Source organism: Penicillium cinerascens (assembly GCF_028974065.1).
Source record: "Penicillium cinerascens strain IBT 15544 chromosome Unknown contig_5_segment0_segment0, whole genome shotgun sequence".
Classification (NCBI taxonomy): Eukaryota; Fungi; Ascomycota; class Eurotiomycetes; order Eurotiales; family Aspergillaceae; genus Penicillium; species Penicillium cinerascens.
The window spans coordinates 2,834,794-2,860,357 of record NW_026695294.1 but is presented as its reverse complement, the minus strand read 5'-3'; the positions used below and the strand labels follow the sequence as shown (position 1 = coordinate 2,860,357).

General features: G+C 53.3%; 7 protein-coding genes across 7 annotated transcripts; 4 read left to right on the top strand and 3 right to left on the bottom strand.

Moving 5' to 3' along the window:
• Positions 1 to 247: 247 nt before the first annotated feature.
• On the bottom strand, positions 248 to 5,064 carry N7498_005547 (pentafunctional protein ARO1; the record flags this gene model as incomplete). Its single annotated transcript, XM_058452609.1, has 2 exons — positions 248 to 277; positions 340 to 5,064. The coding sequence occupies 2 exons, from the start codon at positions 5,062 to 5,064 to the stop codon at positions 248 to 250; spliced, it is 4,755 nt and encodes a 1,584-aa protein (XP_058309147.1).
• Positions 5,065 to 5,734: 670 nt separating this feature from the next.
• Positions 5,735 to 8,956, bottom strand: rat1 (5'-3' exoribonculease Dhp1; the record flags this gene model as incomplete). The annotated part of the gene is given in 5 exon segments (XM_058452608.1): positions 5,735 to 5,914; positions 5,925 to 6,288; positions 6,342 to 8,245; positions 8,305 to 8,585; positions 8,650 to 8,956. 5 exon segments carry the CDS (start codon positions 8,954 to 8,956, stop codon positions 5,735 to 5,737), a joined length of 3,036 nt encoding a protein of 1,011 aa, XP_058309146.1.
• A 431-nt stretch (positions 8,957 to 9,387) lies between these two features.
• N7498_005545 (uncharacterized protein) lies at positions 9,388 to 12,900 on the top strand (the record flags this gene model as incomplete). Its single annotated transcript, XM_058452607.1, has 6 exons — positions 9,388 to 9,663; positions 9,720 to 9,770; positions 9,826 to 10,021; positions 10,080 to 10,537; positions 10,586 to 12,769; positions 12,823 to 12,900. The coding sequence occupies 6 exons, from the start codon at positions 9,388 to 9,390 to the stop codon at positions 12,898 to 12,900; spliced, it is 3,243 nt and encodes a 1,080-aa protein (XP_058309145.1).
• A 252-nt stretch (positions 12,901 to 13,152) lies between these two features.
• On the top strand, positions 13,153 to 16,448 carry N7498_005544 (isoleucine--tRNA ligase ILS1; the record flags this gene model as incomplete). The annotated part of the gene is made up of 2 exons (XM_058452606.1): positions 13,153 to 13,581; positions 13,644 to 16,448. The coding sequence occupies 2 exons, from the start codon at positions 13,153 to 13,155 to the stop codon at positions 16,446 to 16,448; spliced, it is 3,234 nt and encodes a 1,077-aa protein (XP_058309144.1).
• A 134-nt stretch (positions 16,449 to 16,582) lies between these two features.
• Positions 16,583 to 16,956, bottom strand: N7498_005543 (uncharacterized protein; the record flags this gene model as incomplete). Its single annotated transcript, XM_058452605.1, has 3 exons — positions 16,583 to 16,644; positions 16,724 to 16,841; positions 16,894 to 16,956. The coding sequence occupies 3 exons, from the start codon at positions 16,954 to 16,956 to the stop codon at positions 16,583 to 16,585; spliced, it is 243 nt and encodes an 80-aa protein (XP_058309143.1).
• Positions 16,957 to 17,294: 338 nt separating this feature from the next.
• N7498_005542 (Sfi1 family protein) lies at positions 17,295 to 20,630 on the top strand (the record flags this gene model as incomplete). Its single annotated transcript, XM_058452604.1, has 2 exons — positions 17,295 to 17,358; positions 17,422 to 20,630. The coding sequence occupies 2 exons, from the start codon at positions 17,295 to 17,297 to the stop codon at positions 20,628 to 20,630; spliced, it is 3,273 nt and encodes a 1,090-aa protein (XP_058309142.1).
• Positions 20,631 to 21,239: 609 nt separating this feature from the next.
• Positions 21,240 to 25,480, top strand: N7498_005541 (uncharacterized protein; the record flags this gene model as incomplete). Its single annotated transcript, XM_058452603.1, has 4 exons — positions 21,240 to 21,320; positions 21,437 to 21,625; positions 21,722 to 23,995; positions 24,047 to 25,480. 4 exons carry the CDS (start codon positions 21,240 to 21,242, stop codon positions 25,478 to 25,480), a joined length of 3,978 nt encoding a protein of 1,325 aa, XP_058309141.1.
• Positions 25,481 to 25,564: the final 84 nt, after the last annotated feature.

The window sequence follows — 25,564 nt, the reverse complement described above, 5'->3', positions numbered from 1 at the left end:
ATGTGTTTTCACGACAGCGTATACGTGAAGGTTGAAGTATAAGTAAGAGGCTACCGGTGTACTTCATGCTCATCCAGAGCCTTCAGAAAGGATTTGATCCAGTGGAATGAAAATACAAAATACTATTTATGAAGACTGTATAAACCGAAATTTCACGCCGGTAGACGGGAATCCGAGCCTAGTGCTTTTGTAGTTTCCAAAACCTGGTTCAACTAAACGTTCAGTATCGTAGCTTCAGAGAGTATGATCATGCGGAGTTGGTGCCCATCACGGCAGTCTGTCGGAGAACACACTGGTTAGTGTTCTACATCAAGGCTACAGGTATAAAGCAGAACTTACTCTTGCGATGTGGTACAGGGGAGTAATACCAGTCCAGTGAATGAACTGGTTAACACCCTGGCCAACAAGAACTTCCAGTCCGGGAATAGTCCTCCAGCCCGCATCAGCAGCCAACTGCATCAGTGCCGTCACTGAGGGCTTGTACGCCATCTCGAGGAGGACGCGGGGCGACTTCTCGTCGACCGACTTGCCGATGAGCTTGCCATCAGCCTCTTGCGCACGCTCGAACATGTGGCAGAGGGTCTCGCGCATGCCGGAGTCGATGGGCCGGTCGGCGGGAATGGTGCCGATGGCGACCTGCGGCACGGTATCCAGCTGGGTGTGGTTGTCCACGACGCGAATGTTGTAGTTGCTTGGGAAGGTGGAGACCATACCCTCCAGCTTGCTGGGTGTGCGGCCCACCACGTAGATCGGGGAGAAGCCCATGCGGTGCAGGGAGTAGATGGCTGCACGGGCGGTGCCGCCGCCACCAATGACCACGGCGCTCTCGGTACCGTTGGAGCCGTAAACACCTGCGTTGCGGAGGCATTGGATCATGCCTTGCCAGTCGGTGTTGTAGCCGACCAGACGCGGGGCCTTGTCGCCGTTGTCGACGGGGACGATGGTGTTCACGGCGCCGATGATCTCCGCTTCTTGAGCGATCTCATCCAGCAGGGGCATAATGTCCAGCTTCAGCGGGATGGTCACGGAAGCACCGCCAAAGTCAGGGGCGTGGATGAAGTCTTTGACATCCTCAACATTGGTGGTCTCCAGACGGCTGTAGTCGTGGGGGAGACCCATCTCACCAAAGAGGGTGTTGTGGAGCGCCGGTGATCGCGAGGCCGAAACAGGTGAACCAAAGATGGCAAACTTCTTCGCCTTGATCTCGCCCATCAGCGAGAGACCACGGCGGATCTCAGTTGCGGAGAGCTGACCAGGGGCGGCCTTGAAGGGAAGGGCAGGGTGAGATACGGGGGTCATGAAGCCGTTCAGAATACGGCTGAGTTGGCCCTTGTCGCCCATGTTGATGGCGATCAACGGTGTCTCGTGCGCCTCCTCAGCCCAGGTCTTGAACTTTCTCAATGCAGTGTTGTCATCCAGACTGTTGGCAATTCCCACGAGCTTGATCACATCGCCGTACTCCAGAGCACGGTTATAAGATGGGATCCAGGACATGTTGCTCCACGAGAGTTTTCCTTCCGGGTCGTGGTGAGAGGCGATAATCTTCGAGTAACCCTTCATCTCGGACACAGAGCGGAGCATCTCGTCGGGGAAAGCAATTTCGAGATCCACAAACTCGCATCCGGAGCGGAAGGCCAGACGGTAGAGAGCAGTTGCGGCTTCGTAGGCATCATCGGGGAAACGGCCACCTTGGCTCTTGGTACGAATTGTGAAGATGACAGGCAGCGCGACACGGCGGCGGAGGAATGACATCTGCTCGGCGACATAGTCGACGGTGGGAATTTCGCTGTCGGAAGCCGGGTCCTTCAGCAGGTCAACCCGCAGCTCCACGGCGTCTGATCCAATACAGGCCTCACTCAGGATGTCACCGCACGAACGCAGATCGGGCAGCGTCAACGAGACGAAGAAGCTGTGCTTCTTCTTCTTAACCAAGCTCAGGTTATCCGTACGGCCGGTAACCACGCGCATGAAGCGGTCAAAGTCCTCCGAGGCCAGGGCAAGCTCCGTGTTGTTCGAGTGCTGGCTGTAGTACTGGATGTTGCTGCACTCCTGGAACCAAGGCTTGCGACGAAGCCACACGCCCATCATGTCTTCAACGTAAGCGGGGCGGGTCTTATCGATCTGCAAGAAGTCCATCACCTGCTTGATATCGCGCATGATGAGAAGGACATTGCCCTTATTCTTGTGATAGTCGGTAAGTAGCTTCCGAGCCTCGGGAATCTCAACAACACCACCGCCGCAAGCGAAGACATAGCCGTTTGGCCGATCCTTCATAGCGCGCTGGAGCACAGCCAACTCAGCTTCACGGAAGCCCTGCCAGCCGCGCTGCTTAATAATATCAGGAATGCTGATACCTTCGGTCTTTTCCAACTCGGTATCGAGGTCAACGAAAGGACGGTCGAGGCTCTTACCAACCCAGTTACCGGCGGTGGTCTTGCCAGCACCACGCATGCCGATGATGAAAACCGAAGCGCTGGCCTTCTCCTCGGCGGTAGAAGCGGCAAGCTCATTCTCGGCCAGTTCCTTGCCCTCAAGCTTGGCGCCGAAAAGCTGCTTAAGGGTGTCCCACCAACCAGGCCATGTCTTACCGACACACTCCTTCTCCAGAATGAGAGTAGACTTGGGAGCCACAAGAGACAGGACACTGAAGCTGAAGGCGACACGGTGGTCATCGTAGCAGTAGACACCACCGGAGGGCTGGCGAAGAGTAGAGCGCTCAATACCATCGATCTCAAGGCCGTCATCATGTTCGCGGCAGACAACACCGTACTTGGCCAGCTCGTCCTTCATGGCCTTGATGCGGTTGCACTCCTTGACACGCTGGTTAGCAATGCCGTAGATGCGAGTAGTGTGGTTAGACCCCTCGCCCCGGGCGACGGCCGCAAGGACGGACGCGGTAAGGAAAGCATCGGTCATGGGCTCCATGTCCACGTTGGGAAGTGGTCGGAGAATACCACTGGCAGGACCAGTGACGGTGGTAGAATTGTCGCCTTGTTCGACAGTGCAGCCCATCGGCCGGAGAACATCAACAGCGAAGCGAGCATCACCCTGAAGCGACTTGGAACCGATGTTGGGAACGGTGCACTTTGTGCCAGTGATGGCCGCAATGGCCAGAGGGTAAGTGGCAGAGCTGGCATCGCTCTCAACTACGTACTCGGCAGGGTTCACATAGTGGGCCTGAGGAATGTGGTAGGTGTGCTCCTCGGTGGTCGACTTTTGAACATCAATACCGAAGGATCTCATCATGGCGGTGGTCATATCGATATAGGGTTGGGAGATGGGCTTGCCACCGACCAGCTTCAGGGTCACGGGCTCCTTGGCGTAGGGAGCACACATCAGCAGCGATGACACGTATTGGGAGGAGACCTTGGCGGCCAAGTTGATCTTGCCACCGGCGAAACCGCCAGAGGCCGCAATTTTGAGGGGCAAACTGCCCTGTTGCTCCATGTACTCGATTTCGGCGCCGTTCACAGTCAACGCATCGACGAGGTCGCCAATGGGTCTCTGCTTCATCCGGTTGTTACCGGTGAGAATACTCTCGGCAACGGTGTTAGGCGTAGCAAGGGTAGCCACGGTAGTCAAAAATCGCGAGGCAGTACCGGCGTTACCCAGGTACAGAGAGGAAGGGCTGGCGGTGATCTTGCCACCCTTGCCATTGACAACCAGAACCTCACCCTCTTCTTCCCAGGAGAAAGTAGCGGCTCCCAGCTTCTCCAAGGCGTTCAGCATGACCTCGGTGTCATCAGAGTGGAGCAAGTTCTTAATACGGCAAGTTCCCGAACCAAGCGCAGCAAGGACAAGAGCTCGGTTGGAGATACTCTTGGACCCCGGGGGCGCGCAGGTAACATTCAGAGTCTTGGGCACTCCGGGGTGCACCTCAATGCTGGGAGCCAGGACAACACCAATGTCATCATTTGAGACAACACTGGCCTTGGGCTCGTAAGGACGTCCAATTGCAGACAAGAGGACAACCTTCTTCTTAGGACCGTCGTTCTTCTTATCAAGGGCCATGTTGAACAGCAGGTGGTCCACGGAGCAGTGCTTGCCGGCGGTCAGCTTGCGCACTCGTGAGTCCTTCATAGATGTGGGCAAGCCATAGGCGGAAATACACTTCACAACACGAGCCACGGCAACGCTCTTGAGGATACCCAGGTGCCGGGCCAGCTCAGCCTCCTTGACCATACCAATGGCAACGCACTCTCCGTGGAGGATTTGTGGGGTCAGAATGGCCTCAATGGCGTGGCCGATTGAGTGACCCCAGTTCAACAGGTTGCGAAGACCACCCTCACGCTCATCTGCGGAGACGACGAAGGCCTTGTGGCGTGCCGAGGCCAGAATTCTGGCCTTCAGGATGTCCCGAATGCCGTCGAAGCGACCCTGGCCAGGCTTTTTCTCGCTGCGCACAGCACCAAGAATAGCATCCGCGTTGTCTTCCAACGCAGTGAACTCCTCTTCGCTTGAGATAGCGGCGGTCTTAATGACTTCGGCCATACCATTAATAAATTCCCGTACAGGGAGGGTCTCCAGGAACTCGAGGTCGATGTAGATCCTTGACGGCTGCCAGATGGCGCCGATCAAGTTCTTGCCCAGCGGTGTGTCAATGGCAGTCTTTCCACCAATCGAAGAATCCACCATGGCGAGGAGAGTAGTGGGGACCTGCACGTAGCGAACACCGCGCATGTAGGTGGCCGCAATGAAACCAGTCAGGTCGCCAATGACCCCACCACCCAATGCGATGACAACGGTATCACGACCACATGGCGGGCTCTGGCTCAGCATCCAATCCTCAATATCGGCTTTTGTTGAGCGCGACTTTGAGCTCTCGCCCGGCGCAGCATTGTAGACTAAGAGGCGCGGGGCGGGGGAGACGGAAGCGGCGGCGGCTTCGAAAGTCTTTTGGAATTCAGGTGTATAGATGGGACTGAGGTTGGTATCGGTAATGAGGACGTAGGTGGTCGAGGGCAGTTCGCTGATCAGGTCCTTTGCGACGTAGTTGCGCCACAGGCCAAAATCAGCGACGATGCTCTCCCGACCCAAGATGCTGATCTTGGTGGGCTCGTTCATGATGACGGGGCAAGGATGAGATTGTGTCAAATTCTGCGGATTCAGAATCTCTGCTCAATTCATTCTGGGCTTTATTAGTACCGCTATTGATCTTTGCTATCCAGAACTAGCGACGCAAGGTGCACAAAGATGGAATTGGAACCAGCTTTTCAGCTGATGGGATTGTAGATGAGGCTTACCTGGAATCCGACGCCCAGAGTGAGAATTTCAGATCACCCTGCGACCAGGAAGATGCTTGGAGATACTCCAGGAAGATTGGAGTGACTCAATAATTCTTTGGACCGCACCGAGTCAGAAAGCGGTTAGCGGTGAACCAAAACTGCCGCGAGATCGGAGGGGCGACGGCTTCTACTCGTTTGGGTCCGTGTTGTTGACCCATCGGAAAAGCGATAATTGATCGTCCCTCGCATGGATTACGCTTTCACGCTGGTGGTCCGGAACCCCTGATAGGTCAAGGGGACTCAATCATATATTTAAAACCACCGCATAACCTGGGCAAGCCAGGTATGAACGACTTCTACTTTTAGGGAGATCTGATTCATGCAGAAAAAGCAATCAATATTCCGAATTTTTACACTTTGAAAAGACTAGGACGCCGACCGAAACGCCACCATTCACTGCCCTTGGGTAATTGTAGATACAGCAGTAGAAGTGCCGTGACTAACTTCCCTTAGTAGCGACCATAACCACCACCTCCTCGGCCACCACGGTGATTATCCCGGTTTCCGCCACGGTAACCGCCTCCTCCACGGTAGCCTCCGCGGCCCCGGTTATCGTCATAGCCGCCGTTGTGTCCGCGGTATTGGCCCTGGTTGTATTGACCTTGTTGACCATAGCCGCCTTGGTGGCCCTGGTTGTACCCATAATTCCCACCACCGCGGGGGAGGCCCAGGGGGTCCTCGGGAATAGTCACCGCCGCCTTGACCGGGGGGAACCCAGCCAGGCGGCATCATCGGCATGCCGGGAGGGGGCGCAGGCCCGTTCATGTAACGCGGGTCGAGATGCGCGGCGAATGGGTTCGGACGGTCTGATTGTCCGTAGTCCATGCGGCCGCCTCGCCCCCTCCCATTCAGCGGTGCGCCACCGAAGGAGCGACCGGAATTTTGGGCTCGGCCCTTAGTCGCGCGAATATCAGCCGAGTTCAGCATCGGTGTCGCAAGCTTCACACCGCGGAGAAGCATGGACTTGTGAATATGAGAGGACTTGGGGATCTTGTAATTGACACTGAGAATCTGTCAGCTTAGGTATGGCGAATAGAAGTGGAGATTGAAACTTACGTGAGAGAATGGTCATCATCCAGACTCGGCATGCCGTAATCCTCCAAAGGCGACACCAGAGCGCCATGGGGGATGTATGTGTCACTGCGCTCAACGATACCACCCAGACCCTCACTGACACGCACGTTCAGCTTGTACTCTGGGGGCCCGGGCTTCTTGGAATAGAAGTTGGCGGCAAGATCTTGATACAGGGGGTGTTGATCCGATAACAAGAGTACCTCTTGACCATGGGTGTTGCGACTCCGTTCGTCTTCGGTCAGAAGAGGATACTTCTTCTGCATGGCAGCCAGCAGACGCTTCTCATCGATGAAAGGAAGCAGAATCACACCCTGCCAGGCGAACTTCTTACCGTTCAAATCAAGATCAAAGTCCTCGGGGTAGAAGTCGATGATCTCGCTGTCCGGTTCACTCATGAGAGGGTGGAAAATCTGAGGAAGAGCGTGGTTGGATGACGCCGGCAGGACACCCATCAGCTGTTCGAAGGGCTTGAAAGGCGTTCCCTTTTCAAACGAGAGTTCCATGTCTCCAATATCCACGAAGTCTGCCGCGAAGGGAGCGTAGTGGTATGGGTAGTACCAGTTCCACGAAGGACATCCCTGGAAGTAGTAGAGCAGAACCCAAGCGAGACCTTCAGCATAAGCACGTGCAACCTTGTGGCGGAATTCGTGATCCTGGGGATCGACCTTGAACTTTTGCTCGTAGTACCGATCCGCATAACCCGGCTCCCAAAGTCGGACGGTGTCTTCCGGCATTTCGTCCTCCTTGGGTTTGGGCGGCGGCGGCGGAGGTGAGTCTCTGCCCGGAGTGCCCGATTCCTGATCCTCAGACGTCTCATCGGCTTTTCTCTTTCCAAGAACCGACGGAGAAGTCGGCTCAGCATCATTCGCGTCATTCGACGCTTCTCCATTCTCCTCGGTGGCAGGCTCATCCTGGTTGCCCTTCATGAGTTTGCTCTTCAGCACAGCAGCGGCGCTCTTGTTCTCCATGTTGGCGCGGTACACGGCTCCACGATTGGTTACCATACTGTGAGTCAACTCCCTGGTCTCCTTGGATAGATGTCCACGGCCCGGGGTAATCAACTCCAGACCGGGCGGGGGCGCATTATCACCGCCGGCGCCGGCGCCACCACGAGGTCGGTTGTTGTCATATTGCGGAGAGCTTCTCCTCCGCTTGCTAGCCCTTTCTTCGTTCCGAGCCTTGTCTTGCTCCTTGCGCCTCTTTTCGTTGGCTGCTCTTCTTTCCTCGGCCTGTCTACGGCGTCGGAAAATCGCGTCCTCCTGCTTGGCCAGACCTTGGAGGATAAGCTGAGCCCGTTTAAAGGCGACATGTCCGTCCTCAGTTAGATACCCGCCCATGGCCGGAATGCTGTCCCGCCAGATTGCAATAAGCGTGTCAATACCATTCTCACGGATGTCTAATGACGGCAAGTGAGGCAAGAAATCGTTTCCGACGAAGAAACACATGAAAACCCAGTCATCGAGCGCCCGTTCAAGGTCAAATGGGAAGGGCTGCTGAGGAACGTGCAGTTCTGCAGCCAGATACTCTCGAAGAACAGAGACATGGAGCCAAATGAATGGTTTAAGTGGGGTGGCGTGTTGCTTTTCGTCGAATTCTCCGCTCTTCTCCTTGGCCTTTCCGGTACACTCCTCAGCTTTATGACCCGGCTGGCCACACAGTTTACATGTCCGAGGCTTTGATTCCTGGAAGAAGACATCCTCACGCAGAACTCGGAAATGAGGCTCGTGAGTCGCGAGACCCAGCATGATAAGATCGGCATCAAGACCGTACATTACATGGCGGGTGTTCGGATCGTGCTCTGGCGATGCGCGCTGGGACCGAACAAATTCCATGATTTTGTGCTCACCCTCTCCGGGCACAGTAGCATCCGAAATGATAATTTTCATCTGATAAATGTTAGCATAAACGCATTTCACGAATCCTTGAGGTCGAACGCAAGTCTCACCTTTTCCCAAGCCGGATCGGTATTGAGTTTGTAGGCAATCCAATACCGCAGCGAAGCAGCGAGAATATCCATGAACGGGGTCCCAGGAGTGATGACATTGCTATCCCAGGTCTTCTGGACGACCTCCTCACGCATAACCTGGTCGGCACCCTTCTTGGCTTGTTGCCTGTCGAGCAGCTTCTGCAGCTCCTCTTTCTTCTCGTCGTTCTCTCTGGCCTCCTGCGCGGAGCGGAATCGACGTGCGCGCTGCTGGTTCATCTTGGCTCTCGGTGCGACACCATCTAATAGTGATCTAAATCAGTTGCTGAGCCGGGGGTACAAACGGACTGCAAGTCATGAGCATACCAATAGCAATCATAAGAAGCTTTCGCGGGCGGACCATGTTCACTACTCGATCAGTGTACTTGAAGATTTCCAGCATCATCTCCTGCTCGTTCGCCGGTGGCGGTTTGCCATCGGGGTGCGTACATGGGTGGACAATGCCGTTCATATCAAGATACAGGTTATCCATCTCCTCGCCATTAGGGTTCGGGCGTGTCGTGTCGACCGGAATTTCCTCTCCATTCACTTCCTGGGGCAGCTCCTCGATCACCGAAGAGACGATCTTGGGATACTTGTTGGAAAGCCATCGGAAAAGAGCAGGGACACCCATTTTGGCGTTGCGACAGCTGGTGTTGCTTCAGCTCTCGTTGGTTCGGCGCGGCGTTCGAAAGGGTCGTCTGCAGACCGGGAAGGCGTCTGGCGCAGTCGCTCTCTCCGTAAACCGAGTAACGTATATCGGTGTAGTCGCGCCTTCGGGAAAAAGACAGAAACTGAGAAAAACCAAGTCCAACCGCAGGAAATCTCGCGGCGCAAGTGGGTGTCGAGAGAAAGCGGAAGTCTCTGCGACTGAGTGCTCTTATTTCCGGGCGGTCGGCGTTCTGCAAGCGGGCCGTCGGCCTTAGCCCCTTTGGACACTTTCGGAGGCCAGCTTTACTTTAATTTCGGGGCAACCCAACGACTTTCTGCTCTTTTTTTCTCCCTTCGATGCCTGTCAGCTCCTGTGCCCTCGGGCGGTGACCATGAGATTGCGATCTAGCTGAGATGTTCCGAATCCTCGAGTCGCAAGCTCCGGCCAAACAAACGGCAACGGACACAATCGATGTACTTAGCAGTAGGCTGCAGAATGCAACTCTACTGGAAGACCGGCGCGCCGCCATACAAGGATTGAGAAGCTTTGCAAAGATTTATCCTGCATCTGTAGCTTCGGGAGGTCTGCGGTCGTTGATCAGCAGCCTGCGCAATGATCAGGAAGATGTGGACACCACCAAAGTGGTCCTCGAGACCCTGTTGATGCTATTCACGCCAGATGAGACAAGTGTCGGTGACTTCTATGCTGCTGAGTATTGATTGTCTATGTGCTGACCGCTCTACAGCCTGAAGCATCCGACGAAATAGCTCTGTGGTTGGCAGATGAATTCACGCAGGTGCGACACGATGAGCGCGAGAGATCAACTATGTAGTGAGTTGACATTTGAGCAGCGACAAGACAACATTACGATTCTCCTCGATCTACTTGAAACCCGAGACTTTTACTCCCGCCTATATTCCCTCCAATTGATGTCCCACATCTGCAGTGCGAGACCGGAGCGGACACAAGAGTGCATATTTACGGCGCCATTGGGAATTTCTAGGCTCGTCAGCGTCCTTACGGATATCCGAGAGCCTGTTCGAAATGGTATGGAGCATCACTCGATTGACTTGGGTTGGCATTACTAACAATTCGTGATCTGCAGAGGGCCTCGTTCTTCTCATCGCCCTGACCCCCGCCTCGGAAGAGCTGCAAAAACTGGTCGCCTTCGAAAACGCGTTTGAAATTATCTTCTCATTAATCGAAGTGGAGGGTTCTATGATACATGGAACAGAAGTGGTCGAGGACTGCCTCTCCTTGCTCGCGAATCTACTGCGATTCAATGTTTCGAACCAGTCATTCTTCCGGGAGACCGGATGTGTAAAGAAGGTGACAAAGCTTCTTATCGATTGTCAGCAAGAGGACGATGAACCTCCTGCACAATGGACTCTTCTACAACGAGACAAGAATGTCTGGGGCCTTTTAGCCATTATCCAGTTGTTCCTGGTTCGTGGTGGCGTGGGTACGCCCCTCAACCAGACAGCCTTCTGGCAGAATGGCGTGACGGAGCAGGTCCTCAGCGTAGCCTTTGGTCAGAAGTTCAGCGTCAATGTTACCTCCAAGGTGAGACTCGATTCTATCCTATGCTCTATATGGTACTGATCAAGATAGGCTCTTTCCGCCTGCGCTGATCTCATCCGTGGAAACTCGCCGCTGCAGGAGAGATTCGGTGACATCGAAGTCATCTGGGGTTCTGTGCCTCATGATCCGACTGTCAACGGCAATGCGGCGGAGCCAGAACGAATTAATGTTATCGAAGCATTCTTGAAACTAAGTCTTCAACCTTCACCCAACAACATGCTGGATGCACGTCTTGCGGCCTGTGAATGTATGAAGGCGTTCTTTGCTCATCACTCTGGTATCCGTATGCATGTTCTTCGACGTGCCATTGATGGACATGTTAGCGGCCAAGACCGAATCCCCAACATCATGTCTGTGCTGCTCACGGCTCCAGAGTCCCGTGGCAATGCAGACCCATACCAAGTCTGGATGGCTTGTGTGTTGATGTTCCACCTCATTTCCGATGACGGGGAGGCAAAAGCAACTGCCATGAAAGTCACCGAGGGTGATGCTGAAAGTGGTGAAGAAGTTGTCACCAGTGTTCAGTCAGTGGTTGGCAATTTGATCACTGGTCTGCAACGTGGAGATGACGAGAGAATCACTGTTGGCTATCTGATGCTTCTCTGCGGCTGGCTCTTCGAGGACCCGGACGTTGTCAATGACCTTCTCGGAGAGGGAAGCAGTATTCAGACCCTTCTGCAAGAGATCAAACACCAGAGAGTACCTAGCAAGCTGGTGCCCGGCCTCTGCACCGTTTTACTTGGAATTATCTACGAGTTTTCTACCAAAGATTCCCCAATCCCTCGAGTGACCCTGCACAAGCTTCTTCTTGAGCAGCTTGGGAGGGAGCAGTACATTGACAAGATCACAAAACTGCGCGAATGCCCCTTGGTGCGGGACTATGAAGTTCTCCCCCAGACGGCAGCTGGGCAGATTGACGGCGGCCTTCCTGAAGTGTTCTTCGACCGCTCTTTTGTTGAATTCCTCAAAGACAACTTCAGTCGGTTGATTCGGGCCATTGACCGAGAACCGGGCTTCGAAATCTCCGTCGTGGCCAATGGTGTTGAGAAGGGTGTCTCTCGCGAACTGGTGGATTCTCTACGTGCCGAACTTGAAGATCGGAGCCAGACTGTCCAGAAATTGGAGAGTGATCTTGTTAGCATTCAACGCAGACTAGATCAGGAGCAGCTGGATCATCGCAAGACGAAGGAGTCGACCTCTGCCGATATGTCCAAGGCACAGCAGGGTACCCAGTTTCTCCAGCAATCACATGAGCAGGAGATGTCCAAACTGGATGAACAGCACAAAGCTTCGAAGAACGAGCTGCTCAAGCAGCACGGCGAGCAGCTTCGTGCCATTGATAATCAATTGAAGGCGGCCTCGGCCGACTACGAAAGGAAGAGCGCAAAAGTGAAGGAGCACCACGATCAGGAGGTTGCTGGCTTGCAAAAGAAAATCCGGAACCTGGAGTCCGAACTCTCAAAGGTCCGGGAACATTATGCTGGTGAGGTTGCCGGGCTGAAAAAGACTATCCAGGAGTTGGAGTCTACTGCCAGCCAGTCCAAAGAAGGACACGCAGGGCAAATTTCAGATCTCAACCAAAAGCTCCAGAGTCTCGAGTCTGCACTCACCTCCTCCAAAGCACAACATGAGGCAGAAGTTACGAGCTTCAAGGCTACTATTGAGAACCTCGAGTCAAACTTGTCCGCAGTCAAGGCCAGCAAGGAACAGCACGAGACGGACGTGACAGGCTTCAAGTCTAAGATTGAAGCTCTAGAGTCAGAATTATCCTCAGCCAAGGGTGGCAATGCCGAGCACGCGGCGGAAGTCGCAGATTTCAAGAGTACCATCGAAGATCTGGAGTCGCAAATGGCTGCAGCCAAGGGACAACACGAATCTGAGACAGCTGACCTCAAAAAGTCCCTGGAGAGTCTCCAATCAGACCTGGCCAAAGCCCAGGAGCAGTCGAGTAAAGATGTGGAAACGGCCAGCGAAGGTTACAAGTCCAAATTCTCGGAACTGGAAGCGCGTGCCGCCGAAGCTGAGCGCAAGGCAAAGGAAGCCGAGGCACAGGCGCAGGGTGCTGCTGATGCGCTGAAGGAAATCAAGGCTCAACTTGAGAAAGCTCAGTCCGAATGCAAAGAAAAGGACGAGGCTCGTCAAGCTACTCAGACCGAATTGGATGACCTTCTCATTGTCTTTGGCGATCTGGAGACCAAGAGGAATGAGGACAAGGTATGTTTAATTTACACTCAAGGTGCCCCAAGAAAGAAATTAACACCTTTTAGAAACGGCTTAAGGATCTCGGACAAGAAGTCTCGGAGGATGAGGATGAGGACGAGGACGAGAACGATGACGAGGAGTAGAGAGTGCATTGTCGAGTCCGTATATAGCGAGGACAGGTCTCGACCATACATGACACTTTTCAAAACCCAATCAATATACGACTCGGCGCGTATTCCGAGTCGTCTGTTTTTTTCATACTGTAGATCCGCTACCTAGATAGTAGAAGGCGGTGAGTGGCGGAGGGGCCCTCGAATGAGTCAAGGCACCCCACCACATTTTGCCAGTGTGCTTTTTATCTGCCCCTCAATTTCTGGTCGCAACCAACCCACAAGATGTCGATCGATTTTCCCGCCGAGGAGGATATTGTCCTCAAGCGGTGGAGGGAGATTGATGCCTTCAACCGCCAAGTTGAGCTTTCCCGGGGACGCGAACCCTACACTTTCTACGACGGCCCTCCCTTCGCAACAGGTCTTCCACATTATGGCCACTTGTTGGCCTCCACGATCAAGGATATCATTCCCAGATACTGGGCGATGAAAGGCTACTATGTTGAGCGCCGATTTGGCTGGGATACACACGGCGTCCCCATCGAATACGAGATCGATAAAAAGCTCGGCATGTCTGGTCTTGAGGCAGTTGAGAAGATCGGCATTGAAAAGTACAACGAGGAGTGCAAGGCTATTGTCATGCGATTTGCCTCGGAATGGCGCCAGACCATTGAGCGACTGGGACGCTGGATCGACTTCGACAATGACTACAAGGTACGCTTTATGCATGCGTCTGACAATTTGTATCCATGCTAACGGTCAGCTCTTGAAACTAGACTATGAATACCACCTTCATGGAATCCGTATGGTGGGTTTTCAAGCAGCTGTTTGACAAGGGCCTGGTCTACCGGGGCTACCGTGTCATGCCGTACTCGACCGCCCTCAACACACCTCTTAGCAACTTCGAAGCTCAGCAGAATTACAAGGATGTTCAGGATCCTGCTGTTGTCGTGACTTTCCCCCTGGTGGATGACCCTGAGACATGCCTACTTGCATGGACCACCACCCCCTGGACCCTGCCCTCGCACACCGGCCTGTGTGCCCACCCTGCCTTCGAGTACGTGAAGATCTACGACGAGGCTACCAAGAAGAACTACATCCTACTTGAGTCTTTGCTCCGAACTATTTACAAGGACCCCAAGAAGGCCAAGTTCAAGATTGTCGACCGCATTAAAGGCTCTGACATGCTTGGATGGAAGTACGAGCCTCTCTTCGACTACTTCTACGAGCAGTTCAAGGACTGCGGCTTCCGCGTGCTGAACGATGAATACGTTACGGCCGAGGATGGTGTTGGTATTGTCCATCAGGCCCCTGCCTTTGGTGAAGACGATTACCAGGTTGCCGTGAACCACGGCGTTGTCAACGAAACTCGCCCTCCCCCGAACCCCGTCGACCCGCAGGGCTGCTTCACCGAGGAAGTCCGAGACTTCGTTGGCCAGCATGTCAAGGCTGCCGATAAGGGTATCATTAAACACCTGAAGGGTACTGGCCGTATCCTCGTTGACAGCCAGATTACTCACAGCTACCCCTTCTGCTGGCGGTCTGACACTCCTCTGATCTACCGTGCCGTGCCTTCATGGTTTGTGAAGATCACTCCTATCATCCCTCAAATGCTTGAAGGCATTGAAGAGTCCCACTGGGTCCCGTCCTTTGTCAAGGACCGCCGGTTCTCCAGCTGGATCAAGAATGCTCGTGACTGGAACATTTCCCGCAATCGTTTCTGGGGTACGCCTCTTCCTCTGTGGGTCAGTGATGACTTCAAGGAGGTTGTTGCTATTGGCAGCGTCGAAGAGCTCAAGGAACTGAGCGGTTACAAGGGTGAGCTTACCGACCTCCACCGCGATAAGGTGGACCACATCACCATCCCGAGCAAGCAGGGCAAGGGCGAGCTCCGCCGTGTTAGCGAGGTGTTCGACTGCTGGTTCGAGTCGGGTAGCATGCCTTATGCCTCTCAGCACTACCCATTCGAGAACAAGGAACAGTTCGAGAAGAGCTTCCCTGGTGACTTCATTGCCGAAGGTCTGGACCAGACCCGTGGATGGTTCTATACTCTGACCGTTCTTGGTACCCACCTGTTCGGCAAGCTGCCTTTCAAGAACTGCGTGGTCAATGGTATTGTTCTCGCTGAAGACGGCAAGAAAATGTCTAAAAGACTGAAGAACTACCCGGATCCTTCCCTGATTATGGACCGCTATGGCTCGGATGCCCTGCGTCTCTACTTGATCAACTCTCCTGTTGTCCGTGCAGAACCCCTCCGGTTCAAGGAAGCGGGCGTCAAGGAGATTGTCAGCAAGGTTCTTCTTCCGTTGTGGAACAGCTACAAGTTCTTTGAGGGTCAGGTTGCTCTTCTGAAGAAGGCCTCTAATGTTGACTTTGTCTTCGACCCGCAGGCAGAAACCACCAACACCAATGTCATGGACCGTTGGATCCTAGCCAGTTGCCAGAGTCTGCTCATCTTCGTCAACGAGGAGATGGCTGGCTACCGCCTGTACACTGTTGTGCCTCGCCTGCTCGAGCTGATCGAAAACACCACTAACTGGTACATTCGCTTCAACCGCAAGCGTCTTAAGGGTGAGAACGGTGTCGACGACACTCTGCATGCTCTGAACACCCTGTTTGAGGTTCTCTACACCTTGGTCCGCGGCCTTGCTCCGTTCACTCCGTTCCTCACCGACAACATTTACCAGCGTCTTCTTCCGCTTATCCCCGAGTCTCTTCAGGGTGAGGATCCACGCAGTGTTCACTTCCTTGGCTTCCCTGAAGTGCGCCAGGAGTTGTTCGACGAGGTTGTCGAGCGCAGAGTCGCACGCATGCAGAAGGTCATTGAACTTGGTCGTATCTCCCGTGAACGCAAGTCGATTGGCTTGAAGACTCCCCTTAAGTCCCTCGTGGTGATCCACCAGGACCAGCAGTACCTCGACGACGTCAAGTCTCTCGAGGGCTACATCTTGGAGGAGCTGAATGTTCTTGATCTCATCTTGTCGACCGACGAGGCCAAGTACAATGTCCAGTACAGCGTCAACGCTGACTGGCCGACTCTTGGCAAGAAGCTTAAGAAGGATGTGCAGAAGGTCAAGAAGGCTCTGCCGTCTCTGTCCAGTGAGGATGTTAAGAAGTACGTCGCCGATAAGAAGATCTTGGTTGACGGAATTGAGTTGGTCGAGGGTGATCTCGTGGTGAAGCGTGGCATCAAGGAAGACTCAGGCTCGTCGGGCATGGAGCCTAATACCGACGCCGATGTCATGACAATTCTTGATGCCAACCTTTACCCGGAGCTGGCGCACCAGGGTATCGGCCGTGAAATCATCAACCGTGTCCAGCGCCTCCGTAAGAAGGCCGGTCTGGTCCCCACAGACGACGTGAAGATGGAGTACACCATCCTCTCGGACCCGGAGAAGATTGGTCTCGACGAGGCCTTCAAGTCGCAGGCCGCGGCTATTGAGAAGGCTGTTCGTCGGCCGCTTGATGAGCGTGCTCCGGTTGATGGCAAGCCTCCCGTTGCCGACGAGGCGGATATCATTGCCCAAGAAGACCAGGAGGTGCAGAACGCCACCTTCTTGCTCCGTCTGCTCAAGCTGTAAGGTTGGGTCTTGACCAAAAAAAGATTATGTGTAGATAGCTGTCTACCATTGGTTTCTTATGATAAATATGTTTATGCCCATCTTCGTTCCTACTAATCTTCCTACTAGTCCCGTAGCAATTTTGAAACATTCATTTAACGACCATAGTTCACAGTAATTACACCCATAATAAGACGCCTGGGATGCCCAATCTCCTCTGATCTGCCCCGTAACAGAGACTCTTAACTGGCTTTTTTTGAAGCGGCCTAAAGGAATTAGCCGTGGGTAGTTGGAACCAGCGAAGCCAGGCCTACTCACCAAGAAACAATCTTTCAACCGCATAAACTCCTTGGCACACATGTCTTTGTGAACCGAATTGTAGTCGGAAACGACGCACTTGCCATATGCTGCGGCCTGGCCAAACCGGTTAGCTCCGCTGATATCCAATTGAAGGGTGATCACCTACCTCGACCGAGCACTGGGCTGTGGCCTTGGCAAACTTCTCAACCGGCCGAGTCCTTGCAGGCATGATAAGATGAACTAATCACTAGCAGAACTGCTTAGAACTGATAGCAGTCGGGAGCGACCGTGAAATCCCAAAGAGGAAACGCGAGGAATGCGGGACGGTTACCTAAGAGTCACGTGCCGTCGGGGCATGTTTCTGTCGCGACCACCAAAACAACTCGTGCTACGGCGATCGCTGCTGGCTTTGGTCCTTGATAATTTGCTTGTTTTCTTGCTAAGTCGCAGGCTGGTCGCTGCGCATGTATCGTTTGCTTGTGGTTTCCCCGCCTTCGCGATGATCCTTTTGGTGCGTCGGCTCTATGATCCAGATGCGACAAGCGCGCTGTAGGTCGCGATTTTTCGATGCCTCCGATATCCTCTCAGCGGCGCGCCGTGACCGAAGAGACCTACTCTCTCTCAGATGATGGTATGTTATCGCCACGGGCACCACCTGTTTTGATTCCAATTCTAACCCGCTATTCAATAACAGATGTCGGTTTCCTCTACCAAGTTGTCAGTCGCGCCGAGGGGAAACCCGAGGTCGAGCAACTCCCATTCCGAGCGCTTTTCGCGGCATACGACGAAGTTATCAAGGAACATGGTATCAATGCAGATCCGGGCCATGCGTGCCTGCGCTTCCTGTTCAGAATGGGAAGTAAAGGTGTCCAGGGACCTAGCCTCTTCGATAAGTTCGAGAATGCGCTGCAACAGATGGGAATTGTGATGTGGTTTGGAGAGGATGTCTCTACGGAGCTAAATGAAACGATAGAGAGTCAGCACTATTCGGTCGACGGCGCGAACAGCCATGCCACAGATACCGACTACTTTCCTACCGCGAATGGAACACCAATCACTCCAAGGAGACGGGCGTCATTCAATACTACACTTGATATCGGCGAGGATGCGACGCAAAGAAGCCTGATTGGGCGACCGAGCTCTCGCTCATCAATGTCACGTCTACAAGTCGGAAAACCCGACTTCTCGAAGCCGAACCTGTTACCGAATCCCAAACTTCCGAACGGCACACCGAAATCACCAGATCGAACCCACTTGATTGCGCAGTTTTTGGATGTCGGGCGCCGCTTGATCAGCAGACTTGACGCTGCACAGCACAAGGATGTGGACAAAGAAGGAAAGCCATTGACCAACGGAGTGGTGGCGCGCTCCGCGGTTGACCGTGATCGTTCGAAGAGAATGACAGCTGCCAAAAAGCCCCGACGATCACCTTCCGTAAGCTTTTCAGACGGGTTCGAGTCGAGCGAATCACAATCGGTCTCATCACAGCCTTCGGAGCATGATGATTTTGAAAAAGAAGAGGCACCACCAGAGCTTCTTTATCGACCTCAACTCTCGGATTTACTTCGAGATGCATCTACCTTCAACATGTACCGCCAGCGAGCAATCTGCCGCCGTATCTTGACTCAATGGCTGAAGCGAGCCTTTCGGAATCGACAAATCCGTGAAACCAGAGAATCCGTTGCGATCAATCATGATCGACTTACCCTACTCCGACAAGCATTTGAGCCATGGCGCGCAACCATCCAAGAAAAGCGCCACACGGCGAGAACCGAACGTTTTTTCAAACATCTCGAGGAACGGGCTAATCGCGCTCGTGATTTGTACCTCATGACGAAAGCATTCACCCATTGGGCTCAACTCACATCTGAAGAGGTCGCCCGTACATCCGCTGCTCGCCAGCATGTTTTAAGTGTCAAGTACTTCAACGCCTGGCGTGAAATCACAGCAGTCAATGAGTTGAAGGCGCAGCGTTTCGCACTCCAAAAGCCTTTCAACAAATGGCGAAAGAAGATCTCGGATCTCAAGACAGCGGAATCGCAAGCGGTCGCAGTTCACAACAGTAATCTACGAGACGCCTCATATTGGCAATGGTTCTGGTGTTTCTGTGATCGACGGGCTCCCGAGTGGTACGATCATCGTCTTAAAAGACGCTCCCTTCTATACTGGCTGCGAAGTTTCCGGACCAATCGAGAGCGCGACCATGAAATCAACATTCATAACAGACGCTCAGTGCTGGGCCTCGCGCTTCAAGTATGGTCTCAAAGATCGAAGGATATTGCCTCTGCACAACATAAAGCCGATTATTCCCAGTATATTCAGGCTTTGAGAAAGACGTTTGATGAATGGAAGATTCAGGCTCGGCTGGCTCCTGCTGCTTCTCGAGTATCTGGCATGGTGAACAGCAGAATGCTTCAAAACGCCTTTTCGAAATGGGGTATCAAGGCTCGCATGGCAGATCAAGCAGAGCAGATGAACCGACTCAGAGCCGAACGCAATGCATGGACGTCCTGGAAAGATACCCTTCGTTGTCTGGCACTTCGTGCTCGGATCGATGAGCGGGTAAAGATGGAGACCATGTACAAGTGGATTTTGGCGGAGAGATTCCAGTTGATGCGCAGGATACACGAGCAACGTATCAAGCGTGAGGTGTTTACTCGCTTTGTGACGAACACCCGAGATACATACACACGATTACTGTTTCATGCGGAGATTCACGAAGACCATCGGTCCGAGGACTTGTTACGGTCTAAATTCGCACTCTGGCAGGAACAAGTGCAGCTTCAGCGTGAGCGTGAATATGCAGCATTTGAATTCTATGCCCCACACCTGGCTCAGGAGTCTCTAATGGCTTGGAGATCCAAACACCAGCAAATAACCAAGATGGAGGCGTGGGCTCGCGACGCAGACTTTTACTTTTTGATGAAAAAGTCGCTCAAGCGTTGGCAAAAAGCAACAGTGGACTCTGCCAAGAGACGGCGACAGGAAGCTTATGCGAAGATCCGACGGAAGATCAAGATAAATCTAGCTTCCAAGGCGTTCTCAACTTGGTCAAACCAGACCCAAAGTATCCTGAACATGGAGCAACAAGCAGCAGCTATGGACCGTGACAAAATGCTCCGCCTCGTCTCCGAGCTTTACGCTCGTTGGCACGAGAAAACGCTCCAGAGAGCCCAGGATTGCCAAGATGCCGATTGGAACTACTTCCGCGAAATCGCCTTCAACCAGCTGATCCAAATGTCCGAGACTTATGTGATCCGTCGTGAAATGGAAGACACTGCAGACTCGATGTATCGATCGCATGTTCTGCGCAACGCGGGTGCTGCACTTCGCAAACTCAGTCTCCGTGTCTTCCAGATGAGAAACACAGCTGAGACTGCGGAAGCGATGCGTGAAAGAAGCCTTCGGAGACATTCGAGAAACCTGTTCCGTCTCTGGTTGGAAAATGCACGGCTTAAACTTGAGGCTCGAGATTCGCCAGGCCCTGCTATGACGCCCGCTAGATTCTCAAATTTCGGAGCCGTGGATGACGGATCGGCCCTGTTCGACCCTTGGTATCATAATCCATCTGAGACTCCCTTTAAACTCACCGACTTCACGACGACTTCACAAAACCCGGCCTCTGCAACTCCGTTGACCACACCAAACTACATGACCTCACCATCCAAGCGTGCAGCTCGTGCCCGAGCACTGGCGCAGATGTCTACCACCCCTTCCACCCCTCTCCATACACCATTTGCTCATCGACTCCTCCGTGCCTCGGCCTCAACCTCTCAAATAGCGTCTTCCACCCGACCGCGTACCGGTCGCAGAAGCTCGATGGGCACCAGCGTTCGGTTCGTAGACGAGGAGCTCCCGGAGTCTCCCACGGACGGCCGACAATCAGGGAACCGACGGCCTTAACCTTTTCTCCGATATATGATTTCTACCCCTGTACTCTCAGTGCTCATACTTTAGGGGGTTTGTACATCAGTGATGCCTGTACTTTGGATGTCTTCGCAGTACGTGCGCGTTCATATTTTGTCCCACCATGCATATCCGGCGCAGCATATAACGGGTTGGCGGGAATTTTGTGGCCCTGTTTGGGTTATACTATTTACTTCTGGACATGATTGAATGTGATGACCAATGAACGTTTGTCGCTGCAGTAGCATGCTTTGTAGATCCGAGTAACCTTGTCGATTAAGTGCACGCCCCCTATTAGCAAGGTCCTATAGCTAGCCTAAAACCTTCGGACGCGAGATAGGGGTATTTTGCCTGTAATATCATTTAAAAACAATTAGACTATACTAGGTACGGTGTTGCTCTATGAGGTACACGAGTTCGCGGAAGTGGAGCAACAGCGTAATCGTCACGCTCTCCCGCTTCGATCCCCTGCGCATAACCCACCGCAACCGCAGCTGGACTTGACCATTCTTCCGCCCTTGATCTGTACTCTTTTTGCTGCTCTTTTAACCTGGCAATGGTGTAAGACCTCAAGCGCAACGAGCAACCTTCGATCGACCCGTCTCCATGCGAGCGGTACTGCCGGGGAGGCCCCCAGCGAAGCTCCAGTCGTTCAGCACGGCGCTCTGGGATGGATTTCGTGTCGTTGTATGGCCCCGCCCCCTGTCTCCAGCTCCTTCGTGCTTCGCTGCAGCTTGCATTTTGCTACGTTGCTTTCCTTATGTCCGGTTGCTAACCAGCGCCCCCTCGCGCGTCATCAATAGGCGTACATCTCCGGCCACGCGCTGGTTATCCTCGGCGGTCCGCAGACACTCCTCCAAACGATATACGTCGATGATACCGATAAGCTCGAAGCTGTAGCTTTTGACGAGGCTTCGGGGAAGATTGCTGTGTGCGGAGGGCGGGATGTCTTCGTATACCAGCCGTACGGCATCCAAGGCGAGACTCTGAAGGTGCGCATACCCCGAGTTGATCATTGGCTCGACCTGTGGGCGAAAGACGTCGCAGGAAGGAAAGAAACGATTTTATTGACGGATGGTGTGTTGTAGTGGTCTCTTGTCCAGACCTTCCGCGCCGACGATGACGACGAGCCGATCTATACCCTGTCGTGGGGTTCCGCGAACGAGCTGCTGGTGGGCAATTCGCGCCTTGCCCTCTGGTTTATCTACGACGAACCACGCCTAGTTTGGAAACGAAAGCTCGCGAGCCCCGTGAAATTCGCGCAATTCTCCCCAGATTCGGCCTTGATAGTGACAGTTGGACATTATGATCGACTTGCAAAGGTGTGGAGACGACTGGCCTTCGGCGCGGATGAGGTGCGGTTCGAGGTCTCTTATCTTCCTCATCCGAATGTTGTGACCGGGATACATTGGCGATTGCCTCTTCACCCTGAGCAGTCTGTGGATAACGTGCTCTACACGCTCTGCGCTGATAACAAGGTTCGAGTATGGGCCGTTACAGATCATCATGCACTTTCACCGTTACAATTTTGGGCGGAAATGGATATGGCCGAGTCGGTCCAGCCCAGAGATGCGTCAAGTGTGGATTCAGGGCCACCGAGACGATATGGTTTCATTTTGGACAGTCGCGATTTCTGTTCTGCGACAGAGCGAGCCGTGCAAAGAAACACCGGCAACAAGGAAAATCATGCCTTGGAGCACCTTATTGAAGTTGCAAAGTCGAGTCCTGAAATCTGTGTGGTAATCGATGGTCAAGGCCACATGTCTGCATGGGCTTTGGAGGATATCGGCTCAAAGGGCAAGACGAATCTGAGTGTGTTCAACATTCTCCACGTGGAGGGCTTGGGATTTGGATTCATGTCAAACCTGTCGGCAAACGAAGATTATGCGCAGATTCGTGCGTTCCAGAGCAATACATCTGACGACAAGCTCAGTATTGTCATTCACCACTTCGACGGCCGAATTGAATGGTATGACTCGCAAGTGGACGTTCTCTTTGATCCCACGCCTCAAAAGAAACGTATCGCCCCGAGAGCATCCTGGTCTGGTCATACTGCCCCTGTCAAGAAGATTGTCCGAAATGCAATTGGCGATACACTTGTTTCACGAACTGACGAGAACAAAGCTATGATATGGAGCCAGCGGAGACGCGAAAGTGGATCGACGCTTATACACAAGAGCGTCTTATTATCTGACGAGCACATCCACCGGACATGTGTGATTGAGAACGCCAACCTTCTTGTCAATCTTCACCACAATGGGGTCACCCTCTGGGATTTCTCCTCCTACCATGCCAAAAAAATCGCGCACTTGCCATTTACATTATCGAGCAAGCCGTTGTGTGTACTTCCGATCCCCACGCCCGAGGCAGCTGCCGGCTTCGCCTATGTGGCAACTGTCGGAGCAGACATGCATGGTATAGCATGGGAAATCCAATGGTCTGGCAAGGGGAATTTCACGGGCGCAAAAGGCCAGGATTGCCAGCTTCGAAAGTTTTGCGAGTTTAGTATGGGTCTGATAGAAGACTTGGCCTACATCCTACCGGTGGACCCTGCAGGACCCAAAGCCAAGACGTCTGGATCCTTTGATATGTTTGCTCCTGATATTGCCCTCTCTTATACGCATAGTGGAGTTGTGCGGACTTGGACTGCCAAGGTTGACCGGCCAAACACCAAGGTCGAGTGGTTGTTGAAGTCAACTGTCGATACAGGCATTGTAAATCCATCGTTGGCTAGTGCGAGCACCATTCGCAAGGCCGCGTTGGTGGATGCGGACCGAGCACATCTTACGATTTGGGACATCAACAATGCCCAGCTTGAGTTTGAAGAGCATTTTGCCCAACACGATATCATCCGGGACTTGGATTGGACCTCCACACCAGACATGCAGTCCATTTTGGCTGTAGGATTCCCTCACAAAGTTGTGTTACTATCGCAGCTCCGTTACGACTACCTTGACTCTCAGCCCTCTTGGACCCAAATTCGGGAAATCTGGATTCGAGATCTTACACCTCACCCCATTGGCGACTCTTGCTGGCTCACGAATGGTCATTTGGTTATCGGTGCAGGTAACCAGCTGTTTGTCTACGATAAGGATATTGACGTGGGTGATCGTCTTGTCACCAAGCTCCGCATTCCATCCCGAGGACTGTCAGCTGTTGATCTATTTAGCGTTGTCAGCCGCTTGAACGGACCCTTGCCTGTCTTCCACCCGCAATTCTTAGCGCAATGCATTCTTGCTGGCAAGACCAGCTTGGTGCATTCTATTTTGATGAATCTTCACCGAAAACTGAAGTTTTATACAGAGGGAGATGACTTGGACGGCTTTCTGGATATGCCACCGGAGCAATTTTACAAGGAAGATGTAGGTTGGCTGTTCCAAGACTCCTTTTGGTTGATGTACTAACAAGCATAGATCTCGCCCGTGGGCTCAAAAGAGATGCGCTCTTCATATGTCGATGCCTCCGTGGAACATGAGTTTTCGTCTGTCATGGATGAAAGTAACGCGGCTGTTCTCAACGAGAATCTAGCCCGAATAGCCTTGCCCCAATTGTCCAGTCATGAGCAGTTCCGCCTTGTCGATACTATCCAGTGCGTTGCAACGGTAGAGAAGCACAGACGCTCAATGGACGACAATGCTGCACGCTACCTTCTTTTCTTCCGACAACACATGCTCAGAAGGAGCCAAGGGATAGCGAACATAGATACGGTCTCGTGGCGAGAGATTGTTTGGGCTTTCCACAGCGGTAGCCAGGACATTCTCACAGACCTTGTCTCGCGCCAGTTCAATAGCAAACTTACTTGGAAGGCTGCTCGCGAGAGTGGCATCTTCATGTGGCTGTCAGATTTGACAGCCTTGAAAGCACAACTTGAGAACGTCGCTCGAAGCGAGTACACCAAGACGGAGGAGCGGAACCCTGTTGATTGTACACTTTACTATCTTGCTCTCGGAAAGAAAAACATCCTCCAGGGTCTCTGGCGGATTGCTCATTGGCACCGCGAACAAGCCGCCACCCAACGATTACTGGCGAATGACTTTAAGGAACCGCGTTGGAAAACGTCCGCGCTCAAGAATGCCTATGCATTGCTTGGAAAACGGCGATTTGGATATGCTGCATCATTCTTCCTCCTCGCCGACCGCCTGCGTGATGCCGTCAACGTCGTCGCCAACCAAATGGGAGACATTCAGCTTGCAATCGCGATCGCTCGAGTCTACGAAGGAGACAATGGCCCCGTTCTCAAGGAAATTCTGGAAGAAAGAATCCTCCCCGAAGCCGCATCAGAGGGCAACCGATGGATGGCCTCGTGGGCATTCTGGATGCTGAGAAGACGCGATATGGCAGTGCGTGCCCTGATCTCGCCAGTTGAAACTCTCCTTTCACCCACACCGGCCAGTCCAGGAAGCCCAGGCCGAGTGACCCTCCAATCCAAATCATACCTGTCCAACGATCCAGCCTTGGTCGTCCTCTACCAACAACTCCGCGAGAAGACCCTACAAACTCTCAAGGGCGCCTCACAGGTCCGCCCTGTTGAGGAATGGGAGTTTGTCTTACGCAATGCCCGTCTCTACGACCGCATGGGCTGCGACCTTCTCGCTTTGGACCTGGTCCGCCGCTGGGAGTTCCTGGGCGCTCCACCAACCTCGAAAACACTACAGATGCAGCCAGCCCTTCAACTTTACGAGGACGGAGTCGATTATCGGAAGCTGCTTCGCCGGCGGAGCAGTCTCGTTGTTGCCGATATGCCGGTTCGCTTGACCGAGTCGGCGAAGGCTAAAGATGTGAAGAAGGATGAGGATAAAAAGCCCCAGCCCAAGCCTCCGCCGACGATGTTAGATGCATACTATTGAGACGGGATTGATAGATGTCGGGCCTATGGGGTTTCAGCGTCAATGTCAGGAATAATGCCAACTCCAGGGGTCCATTGATGGTTT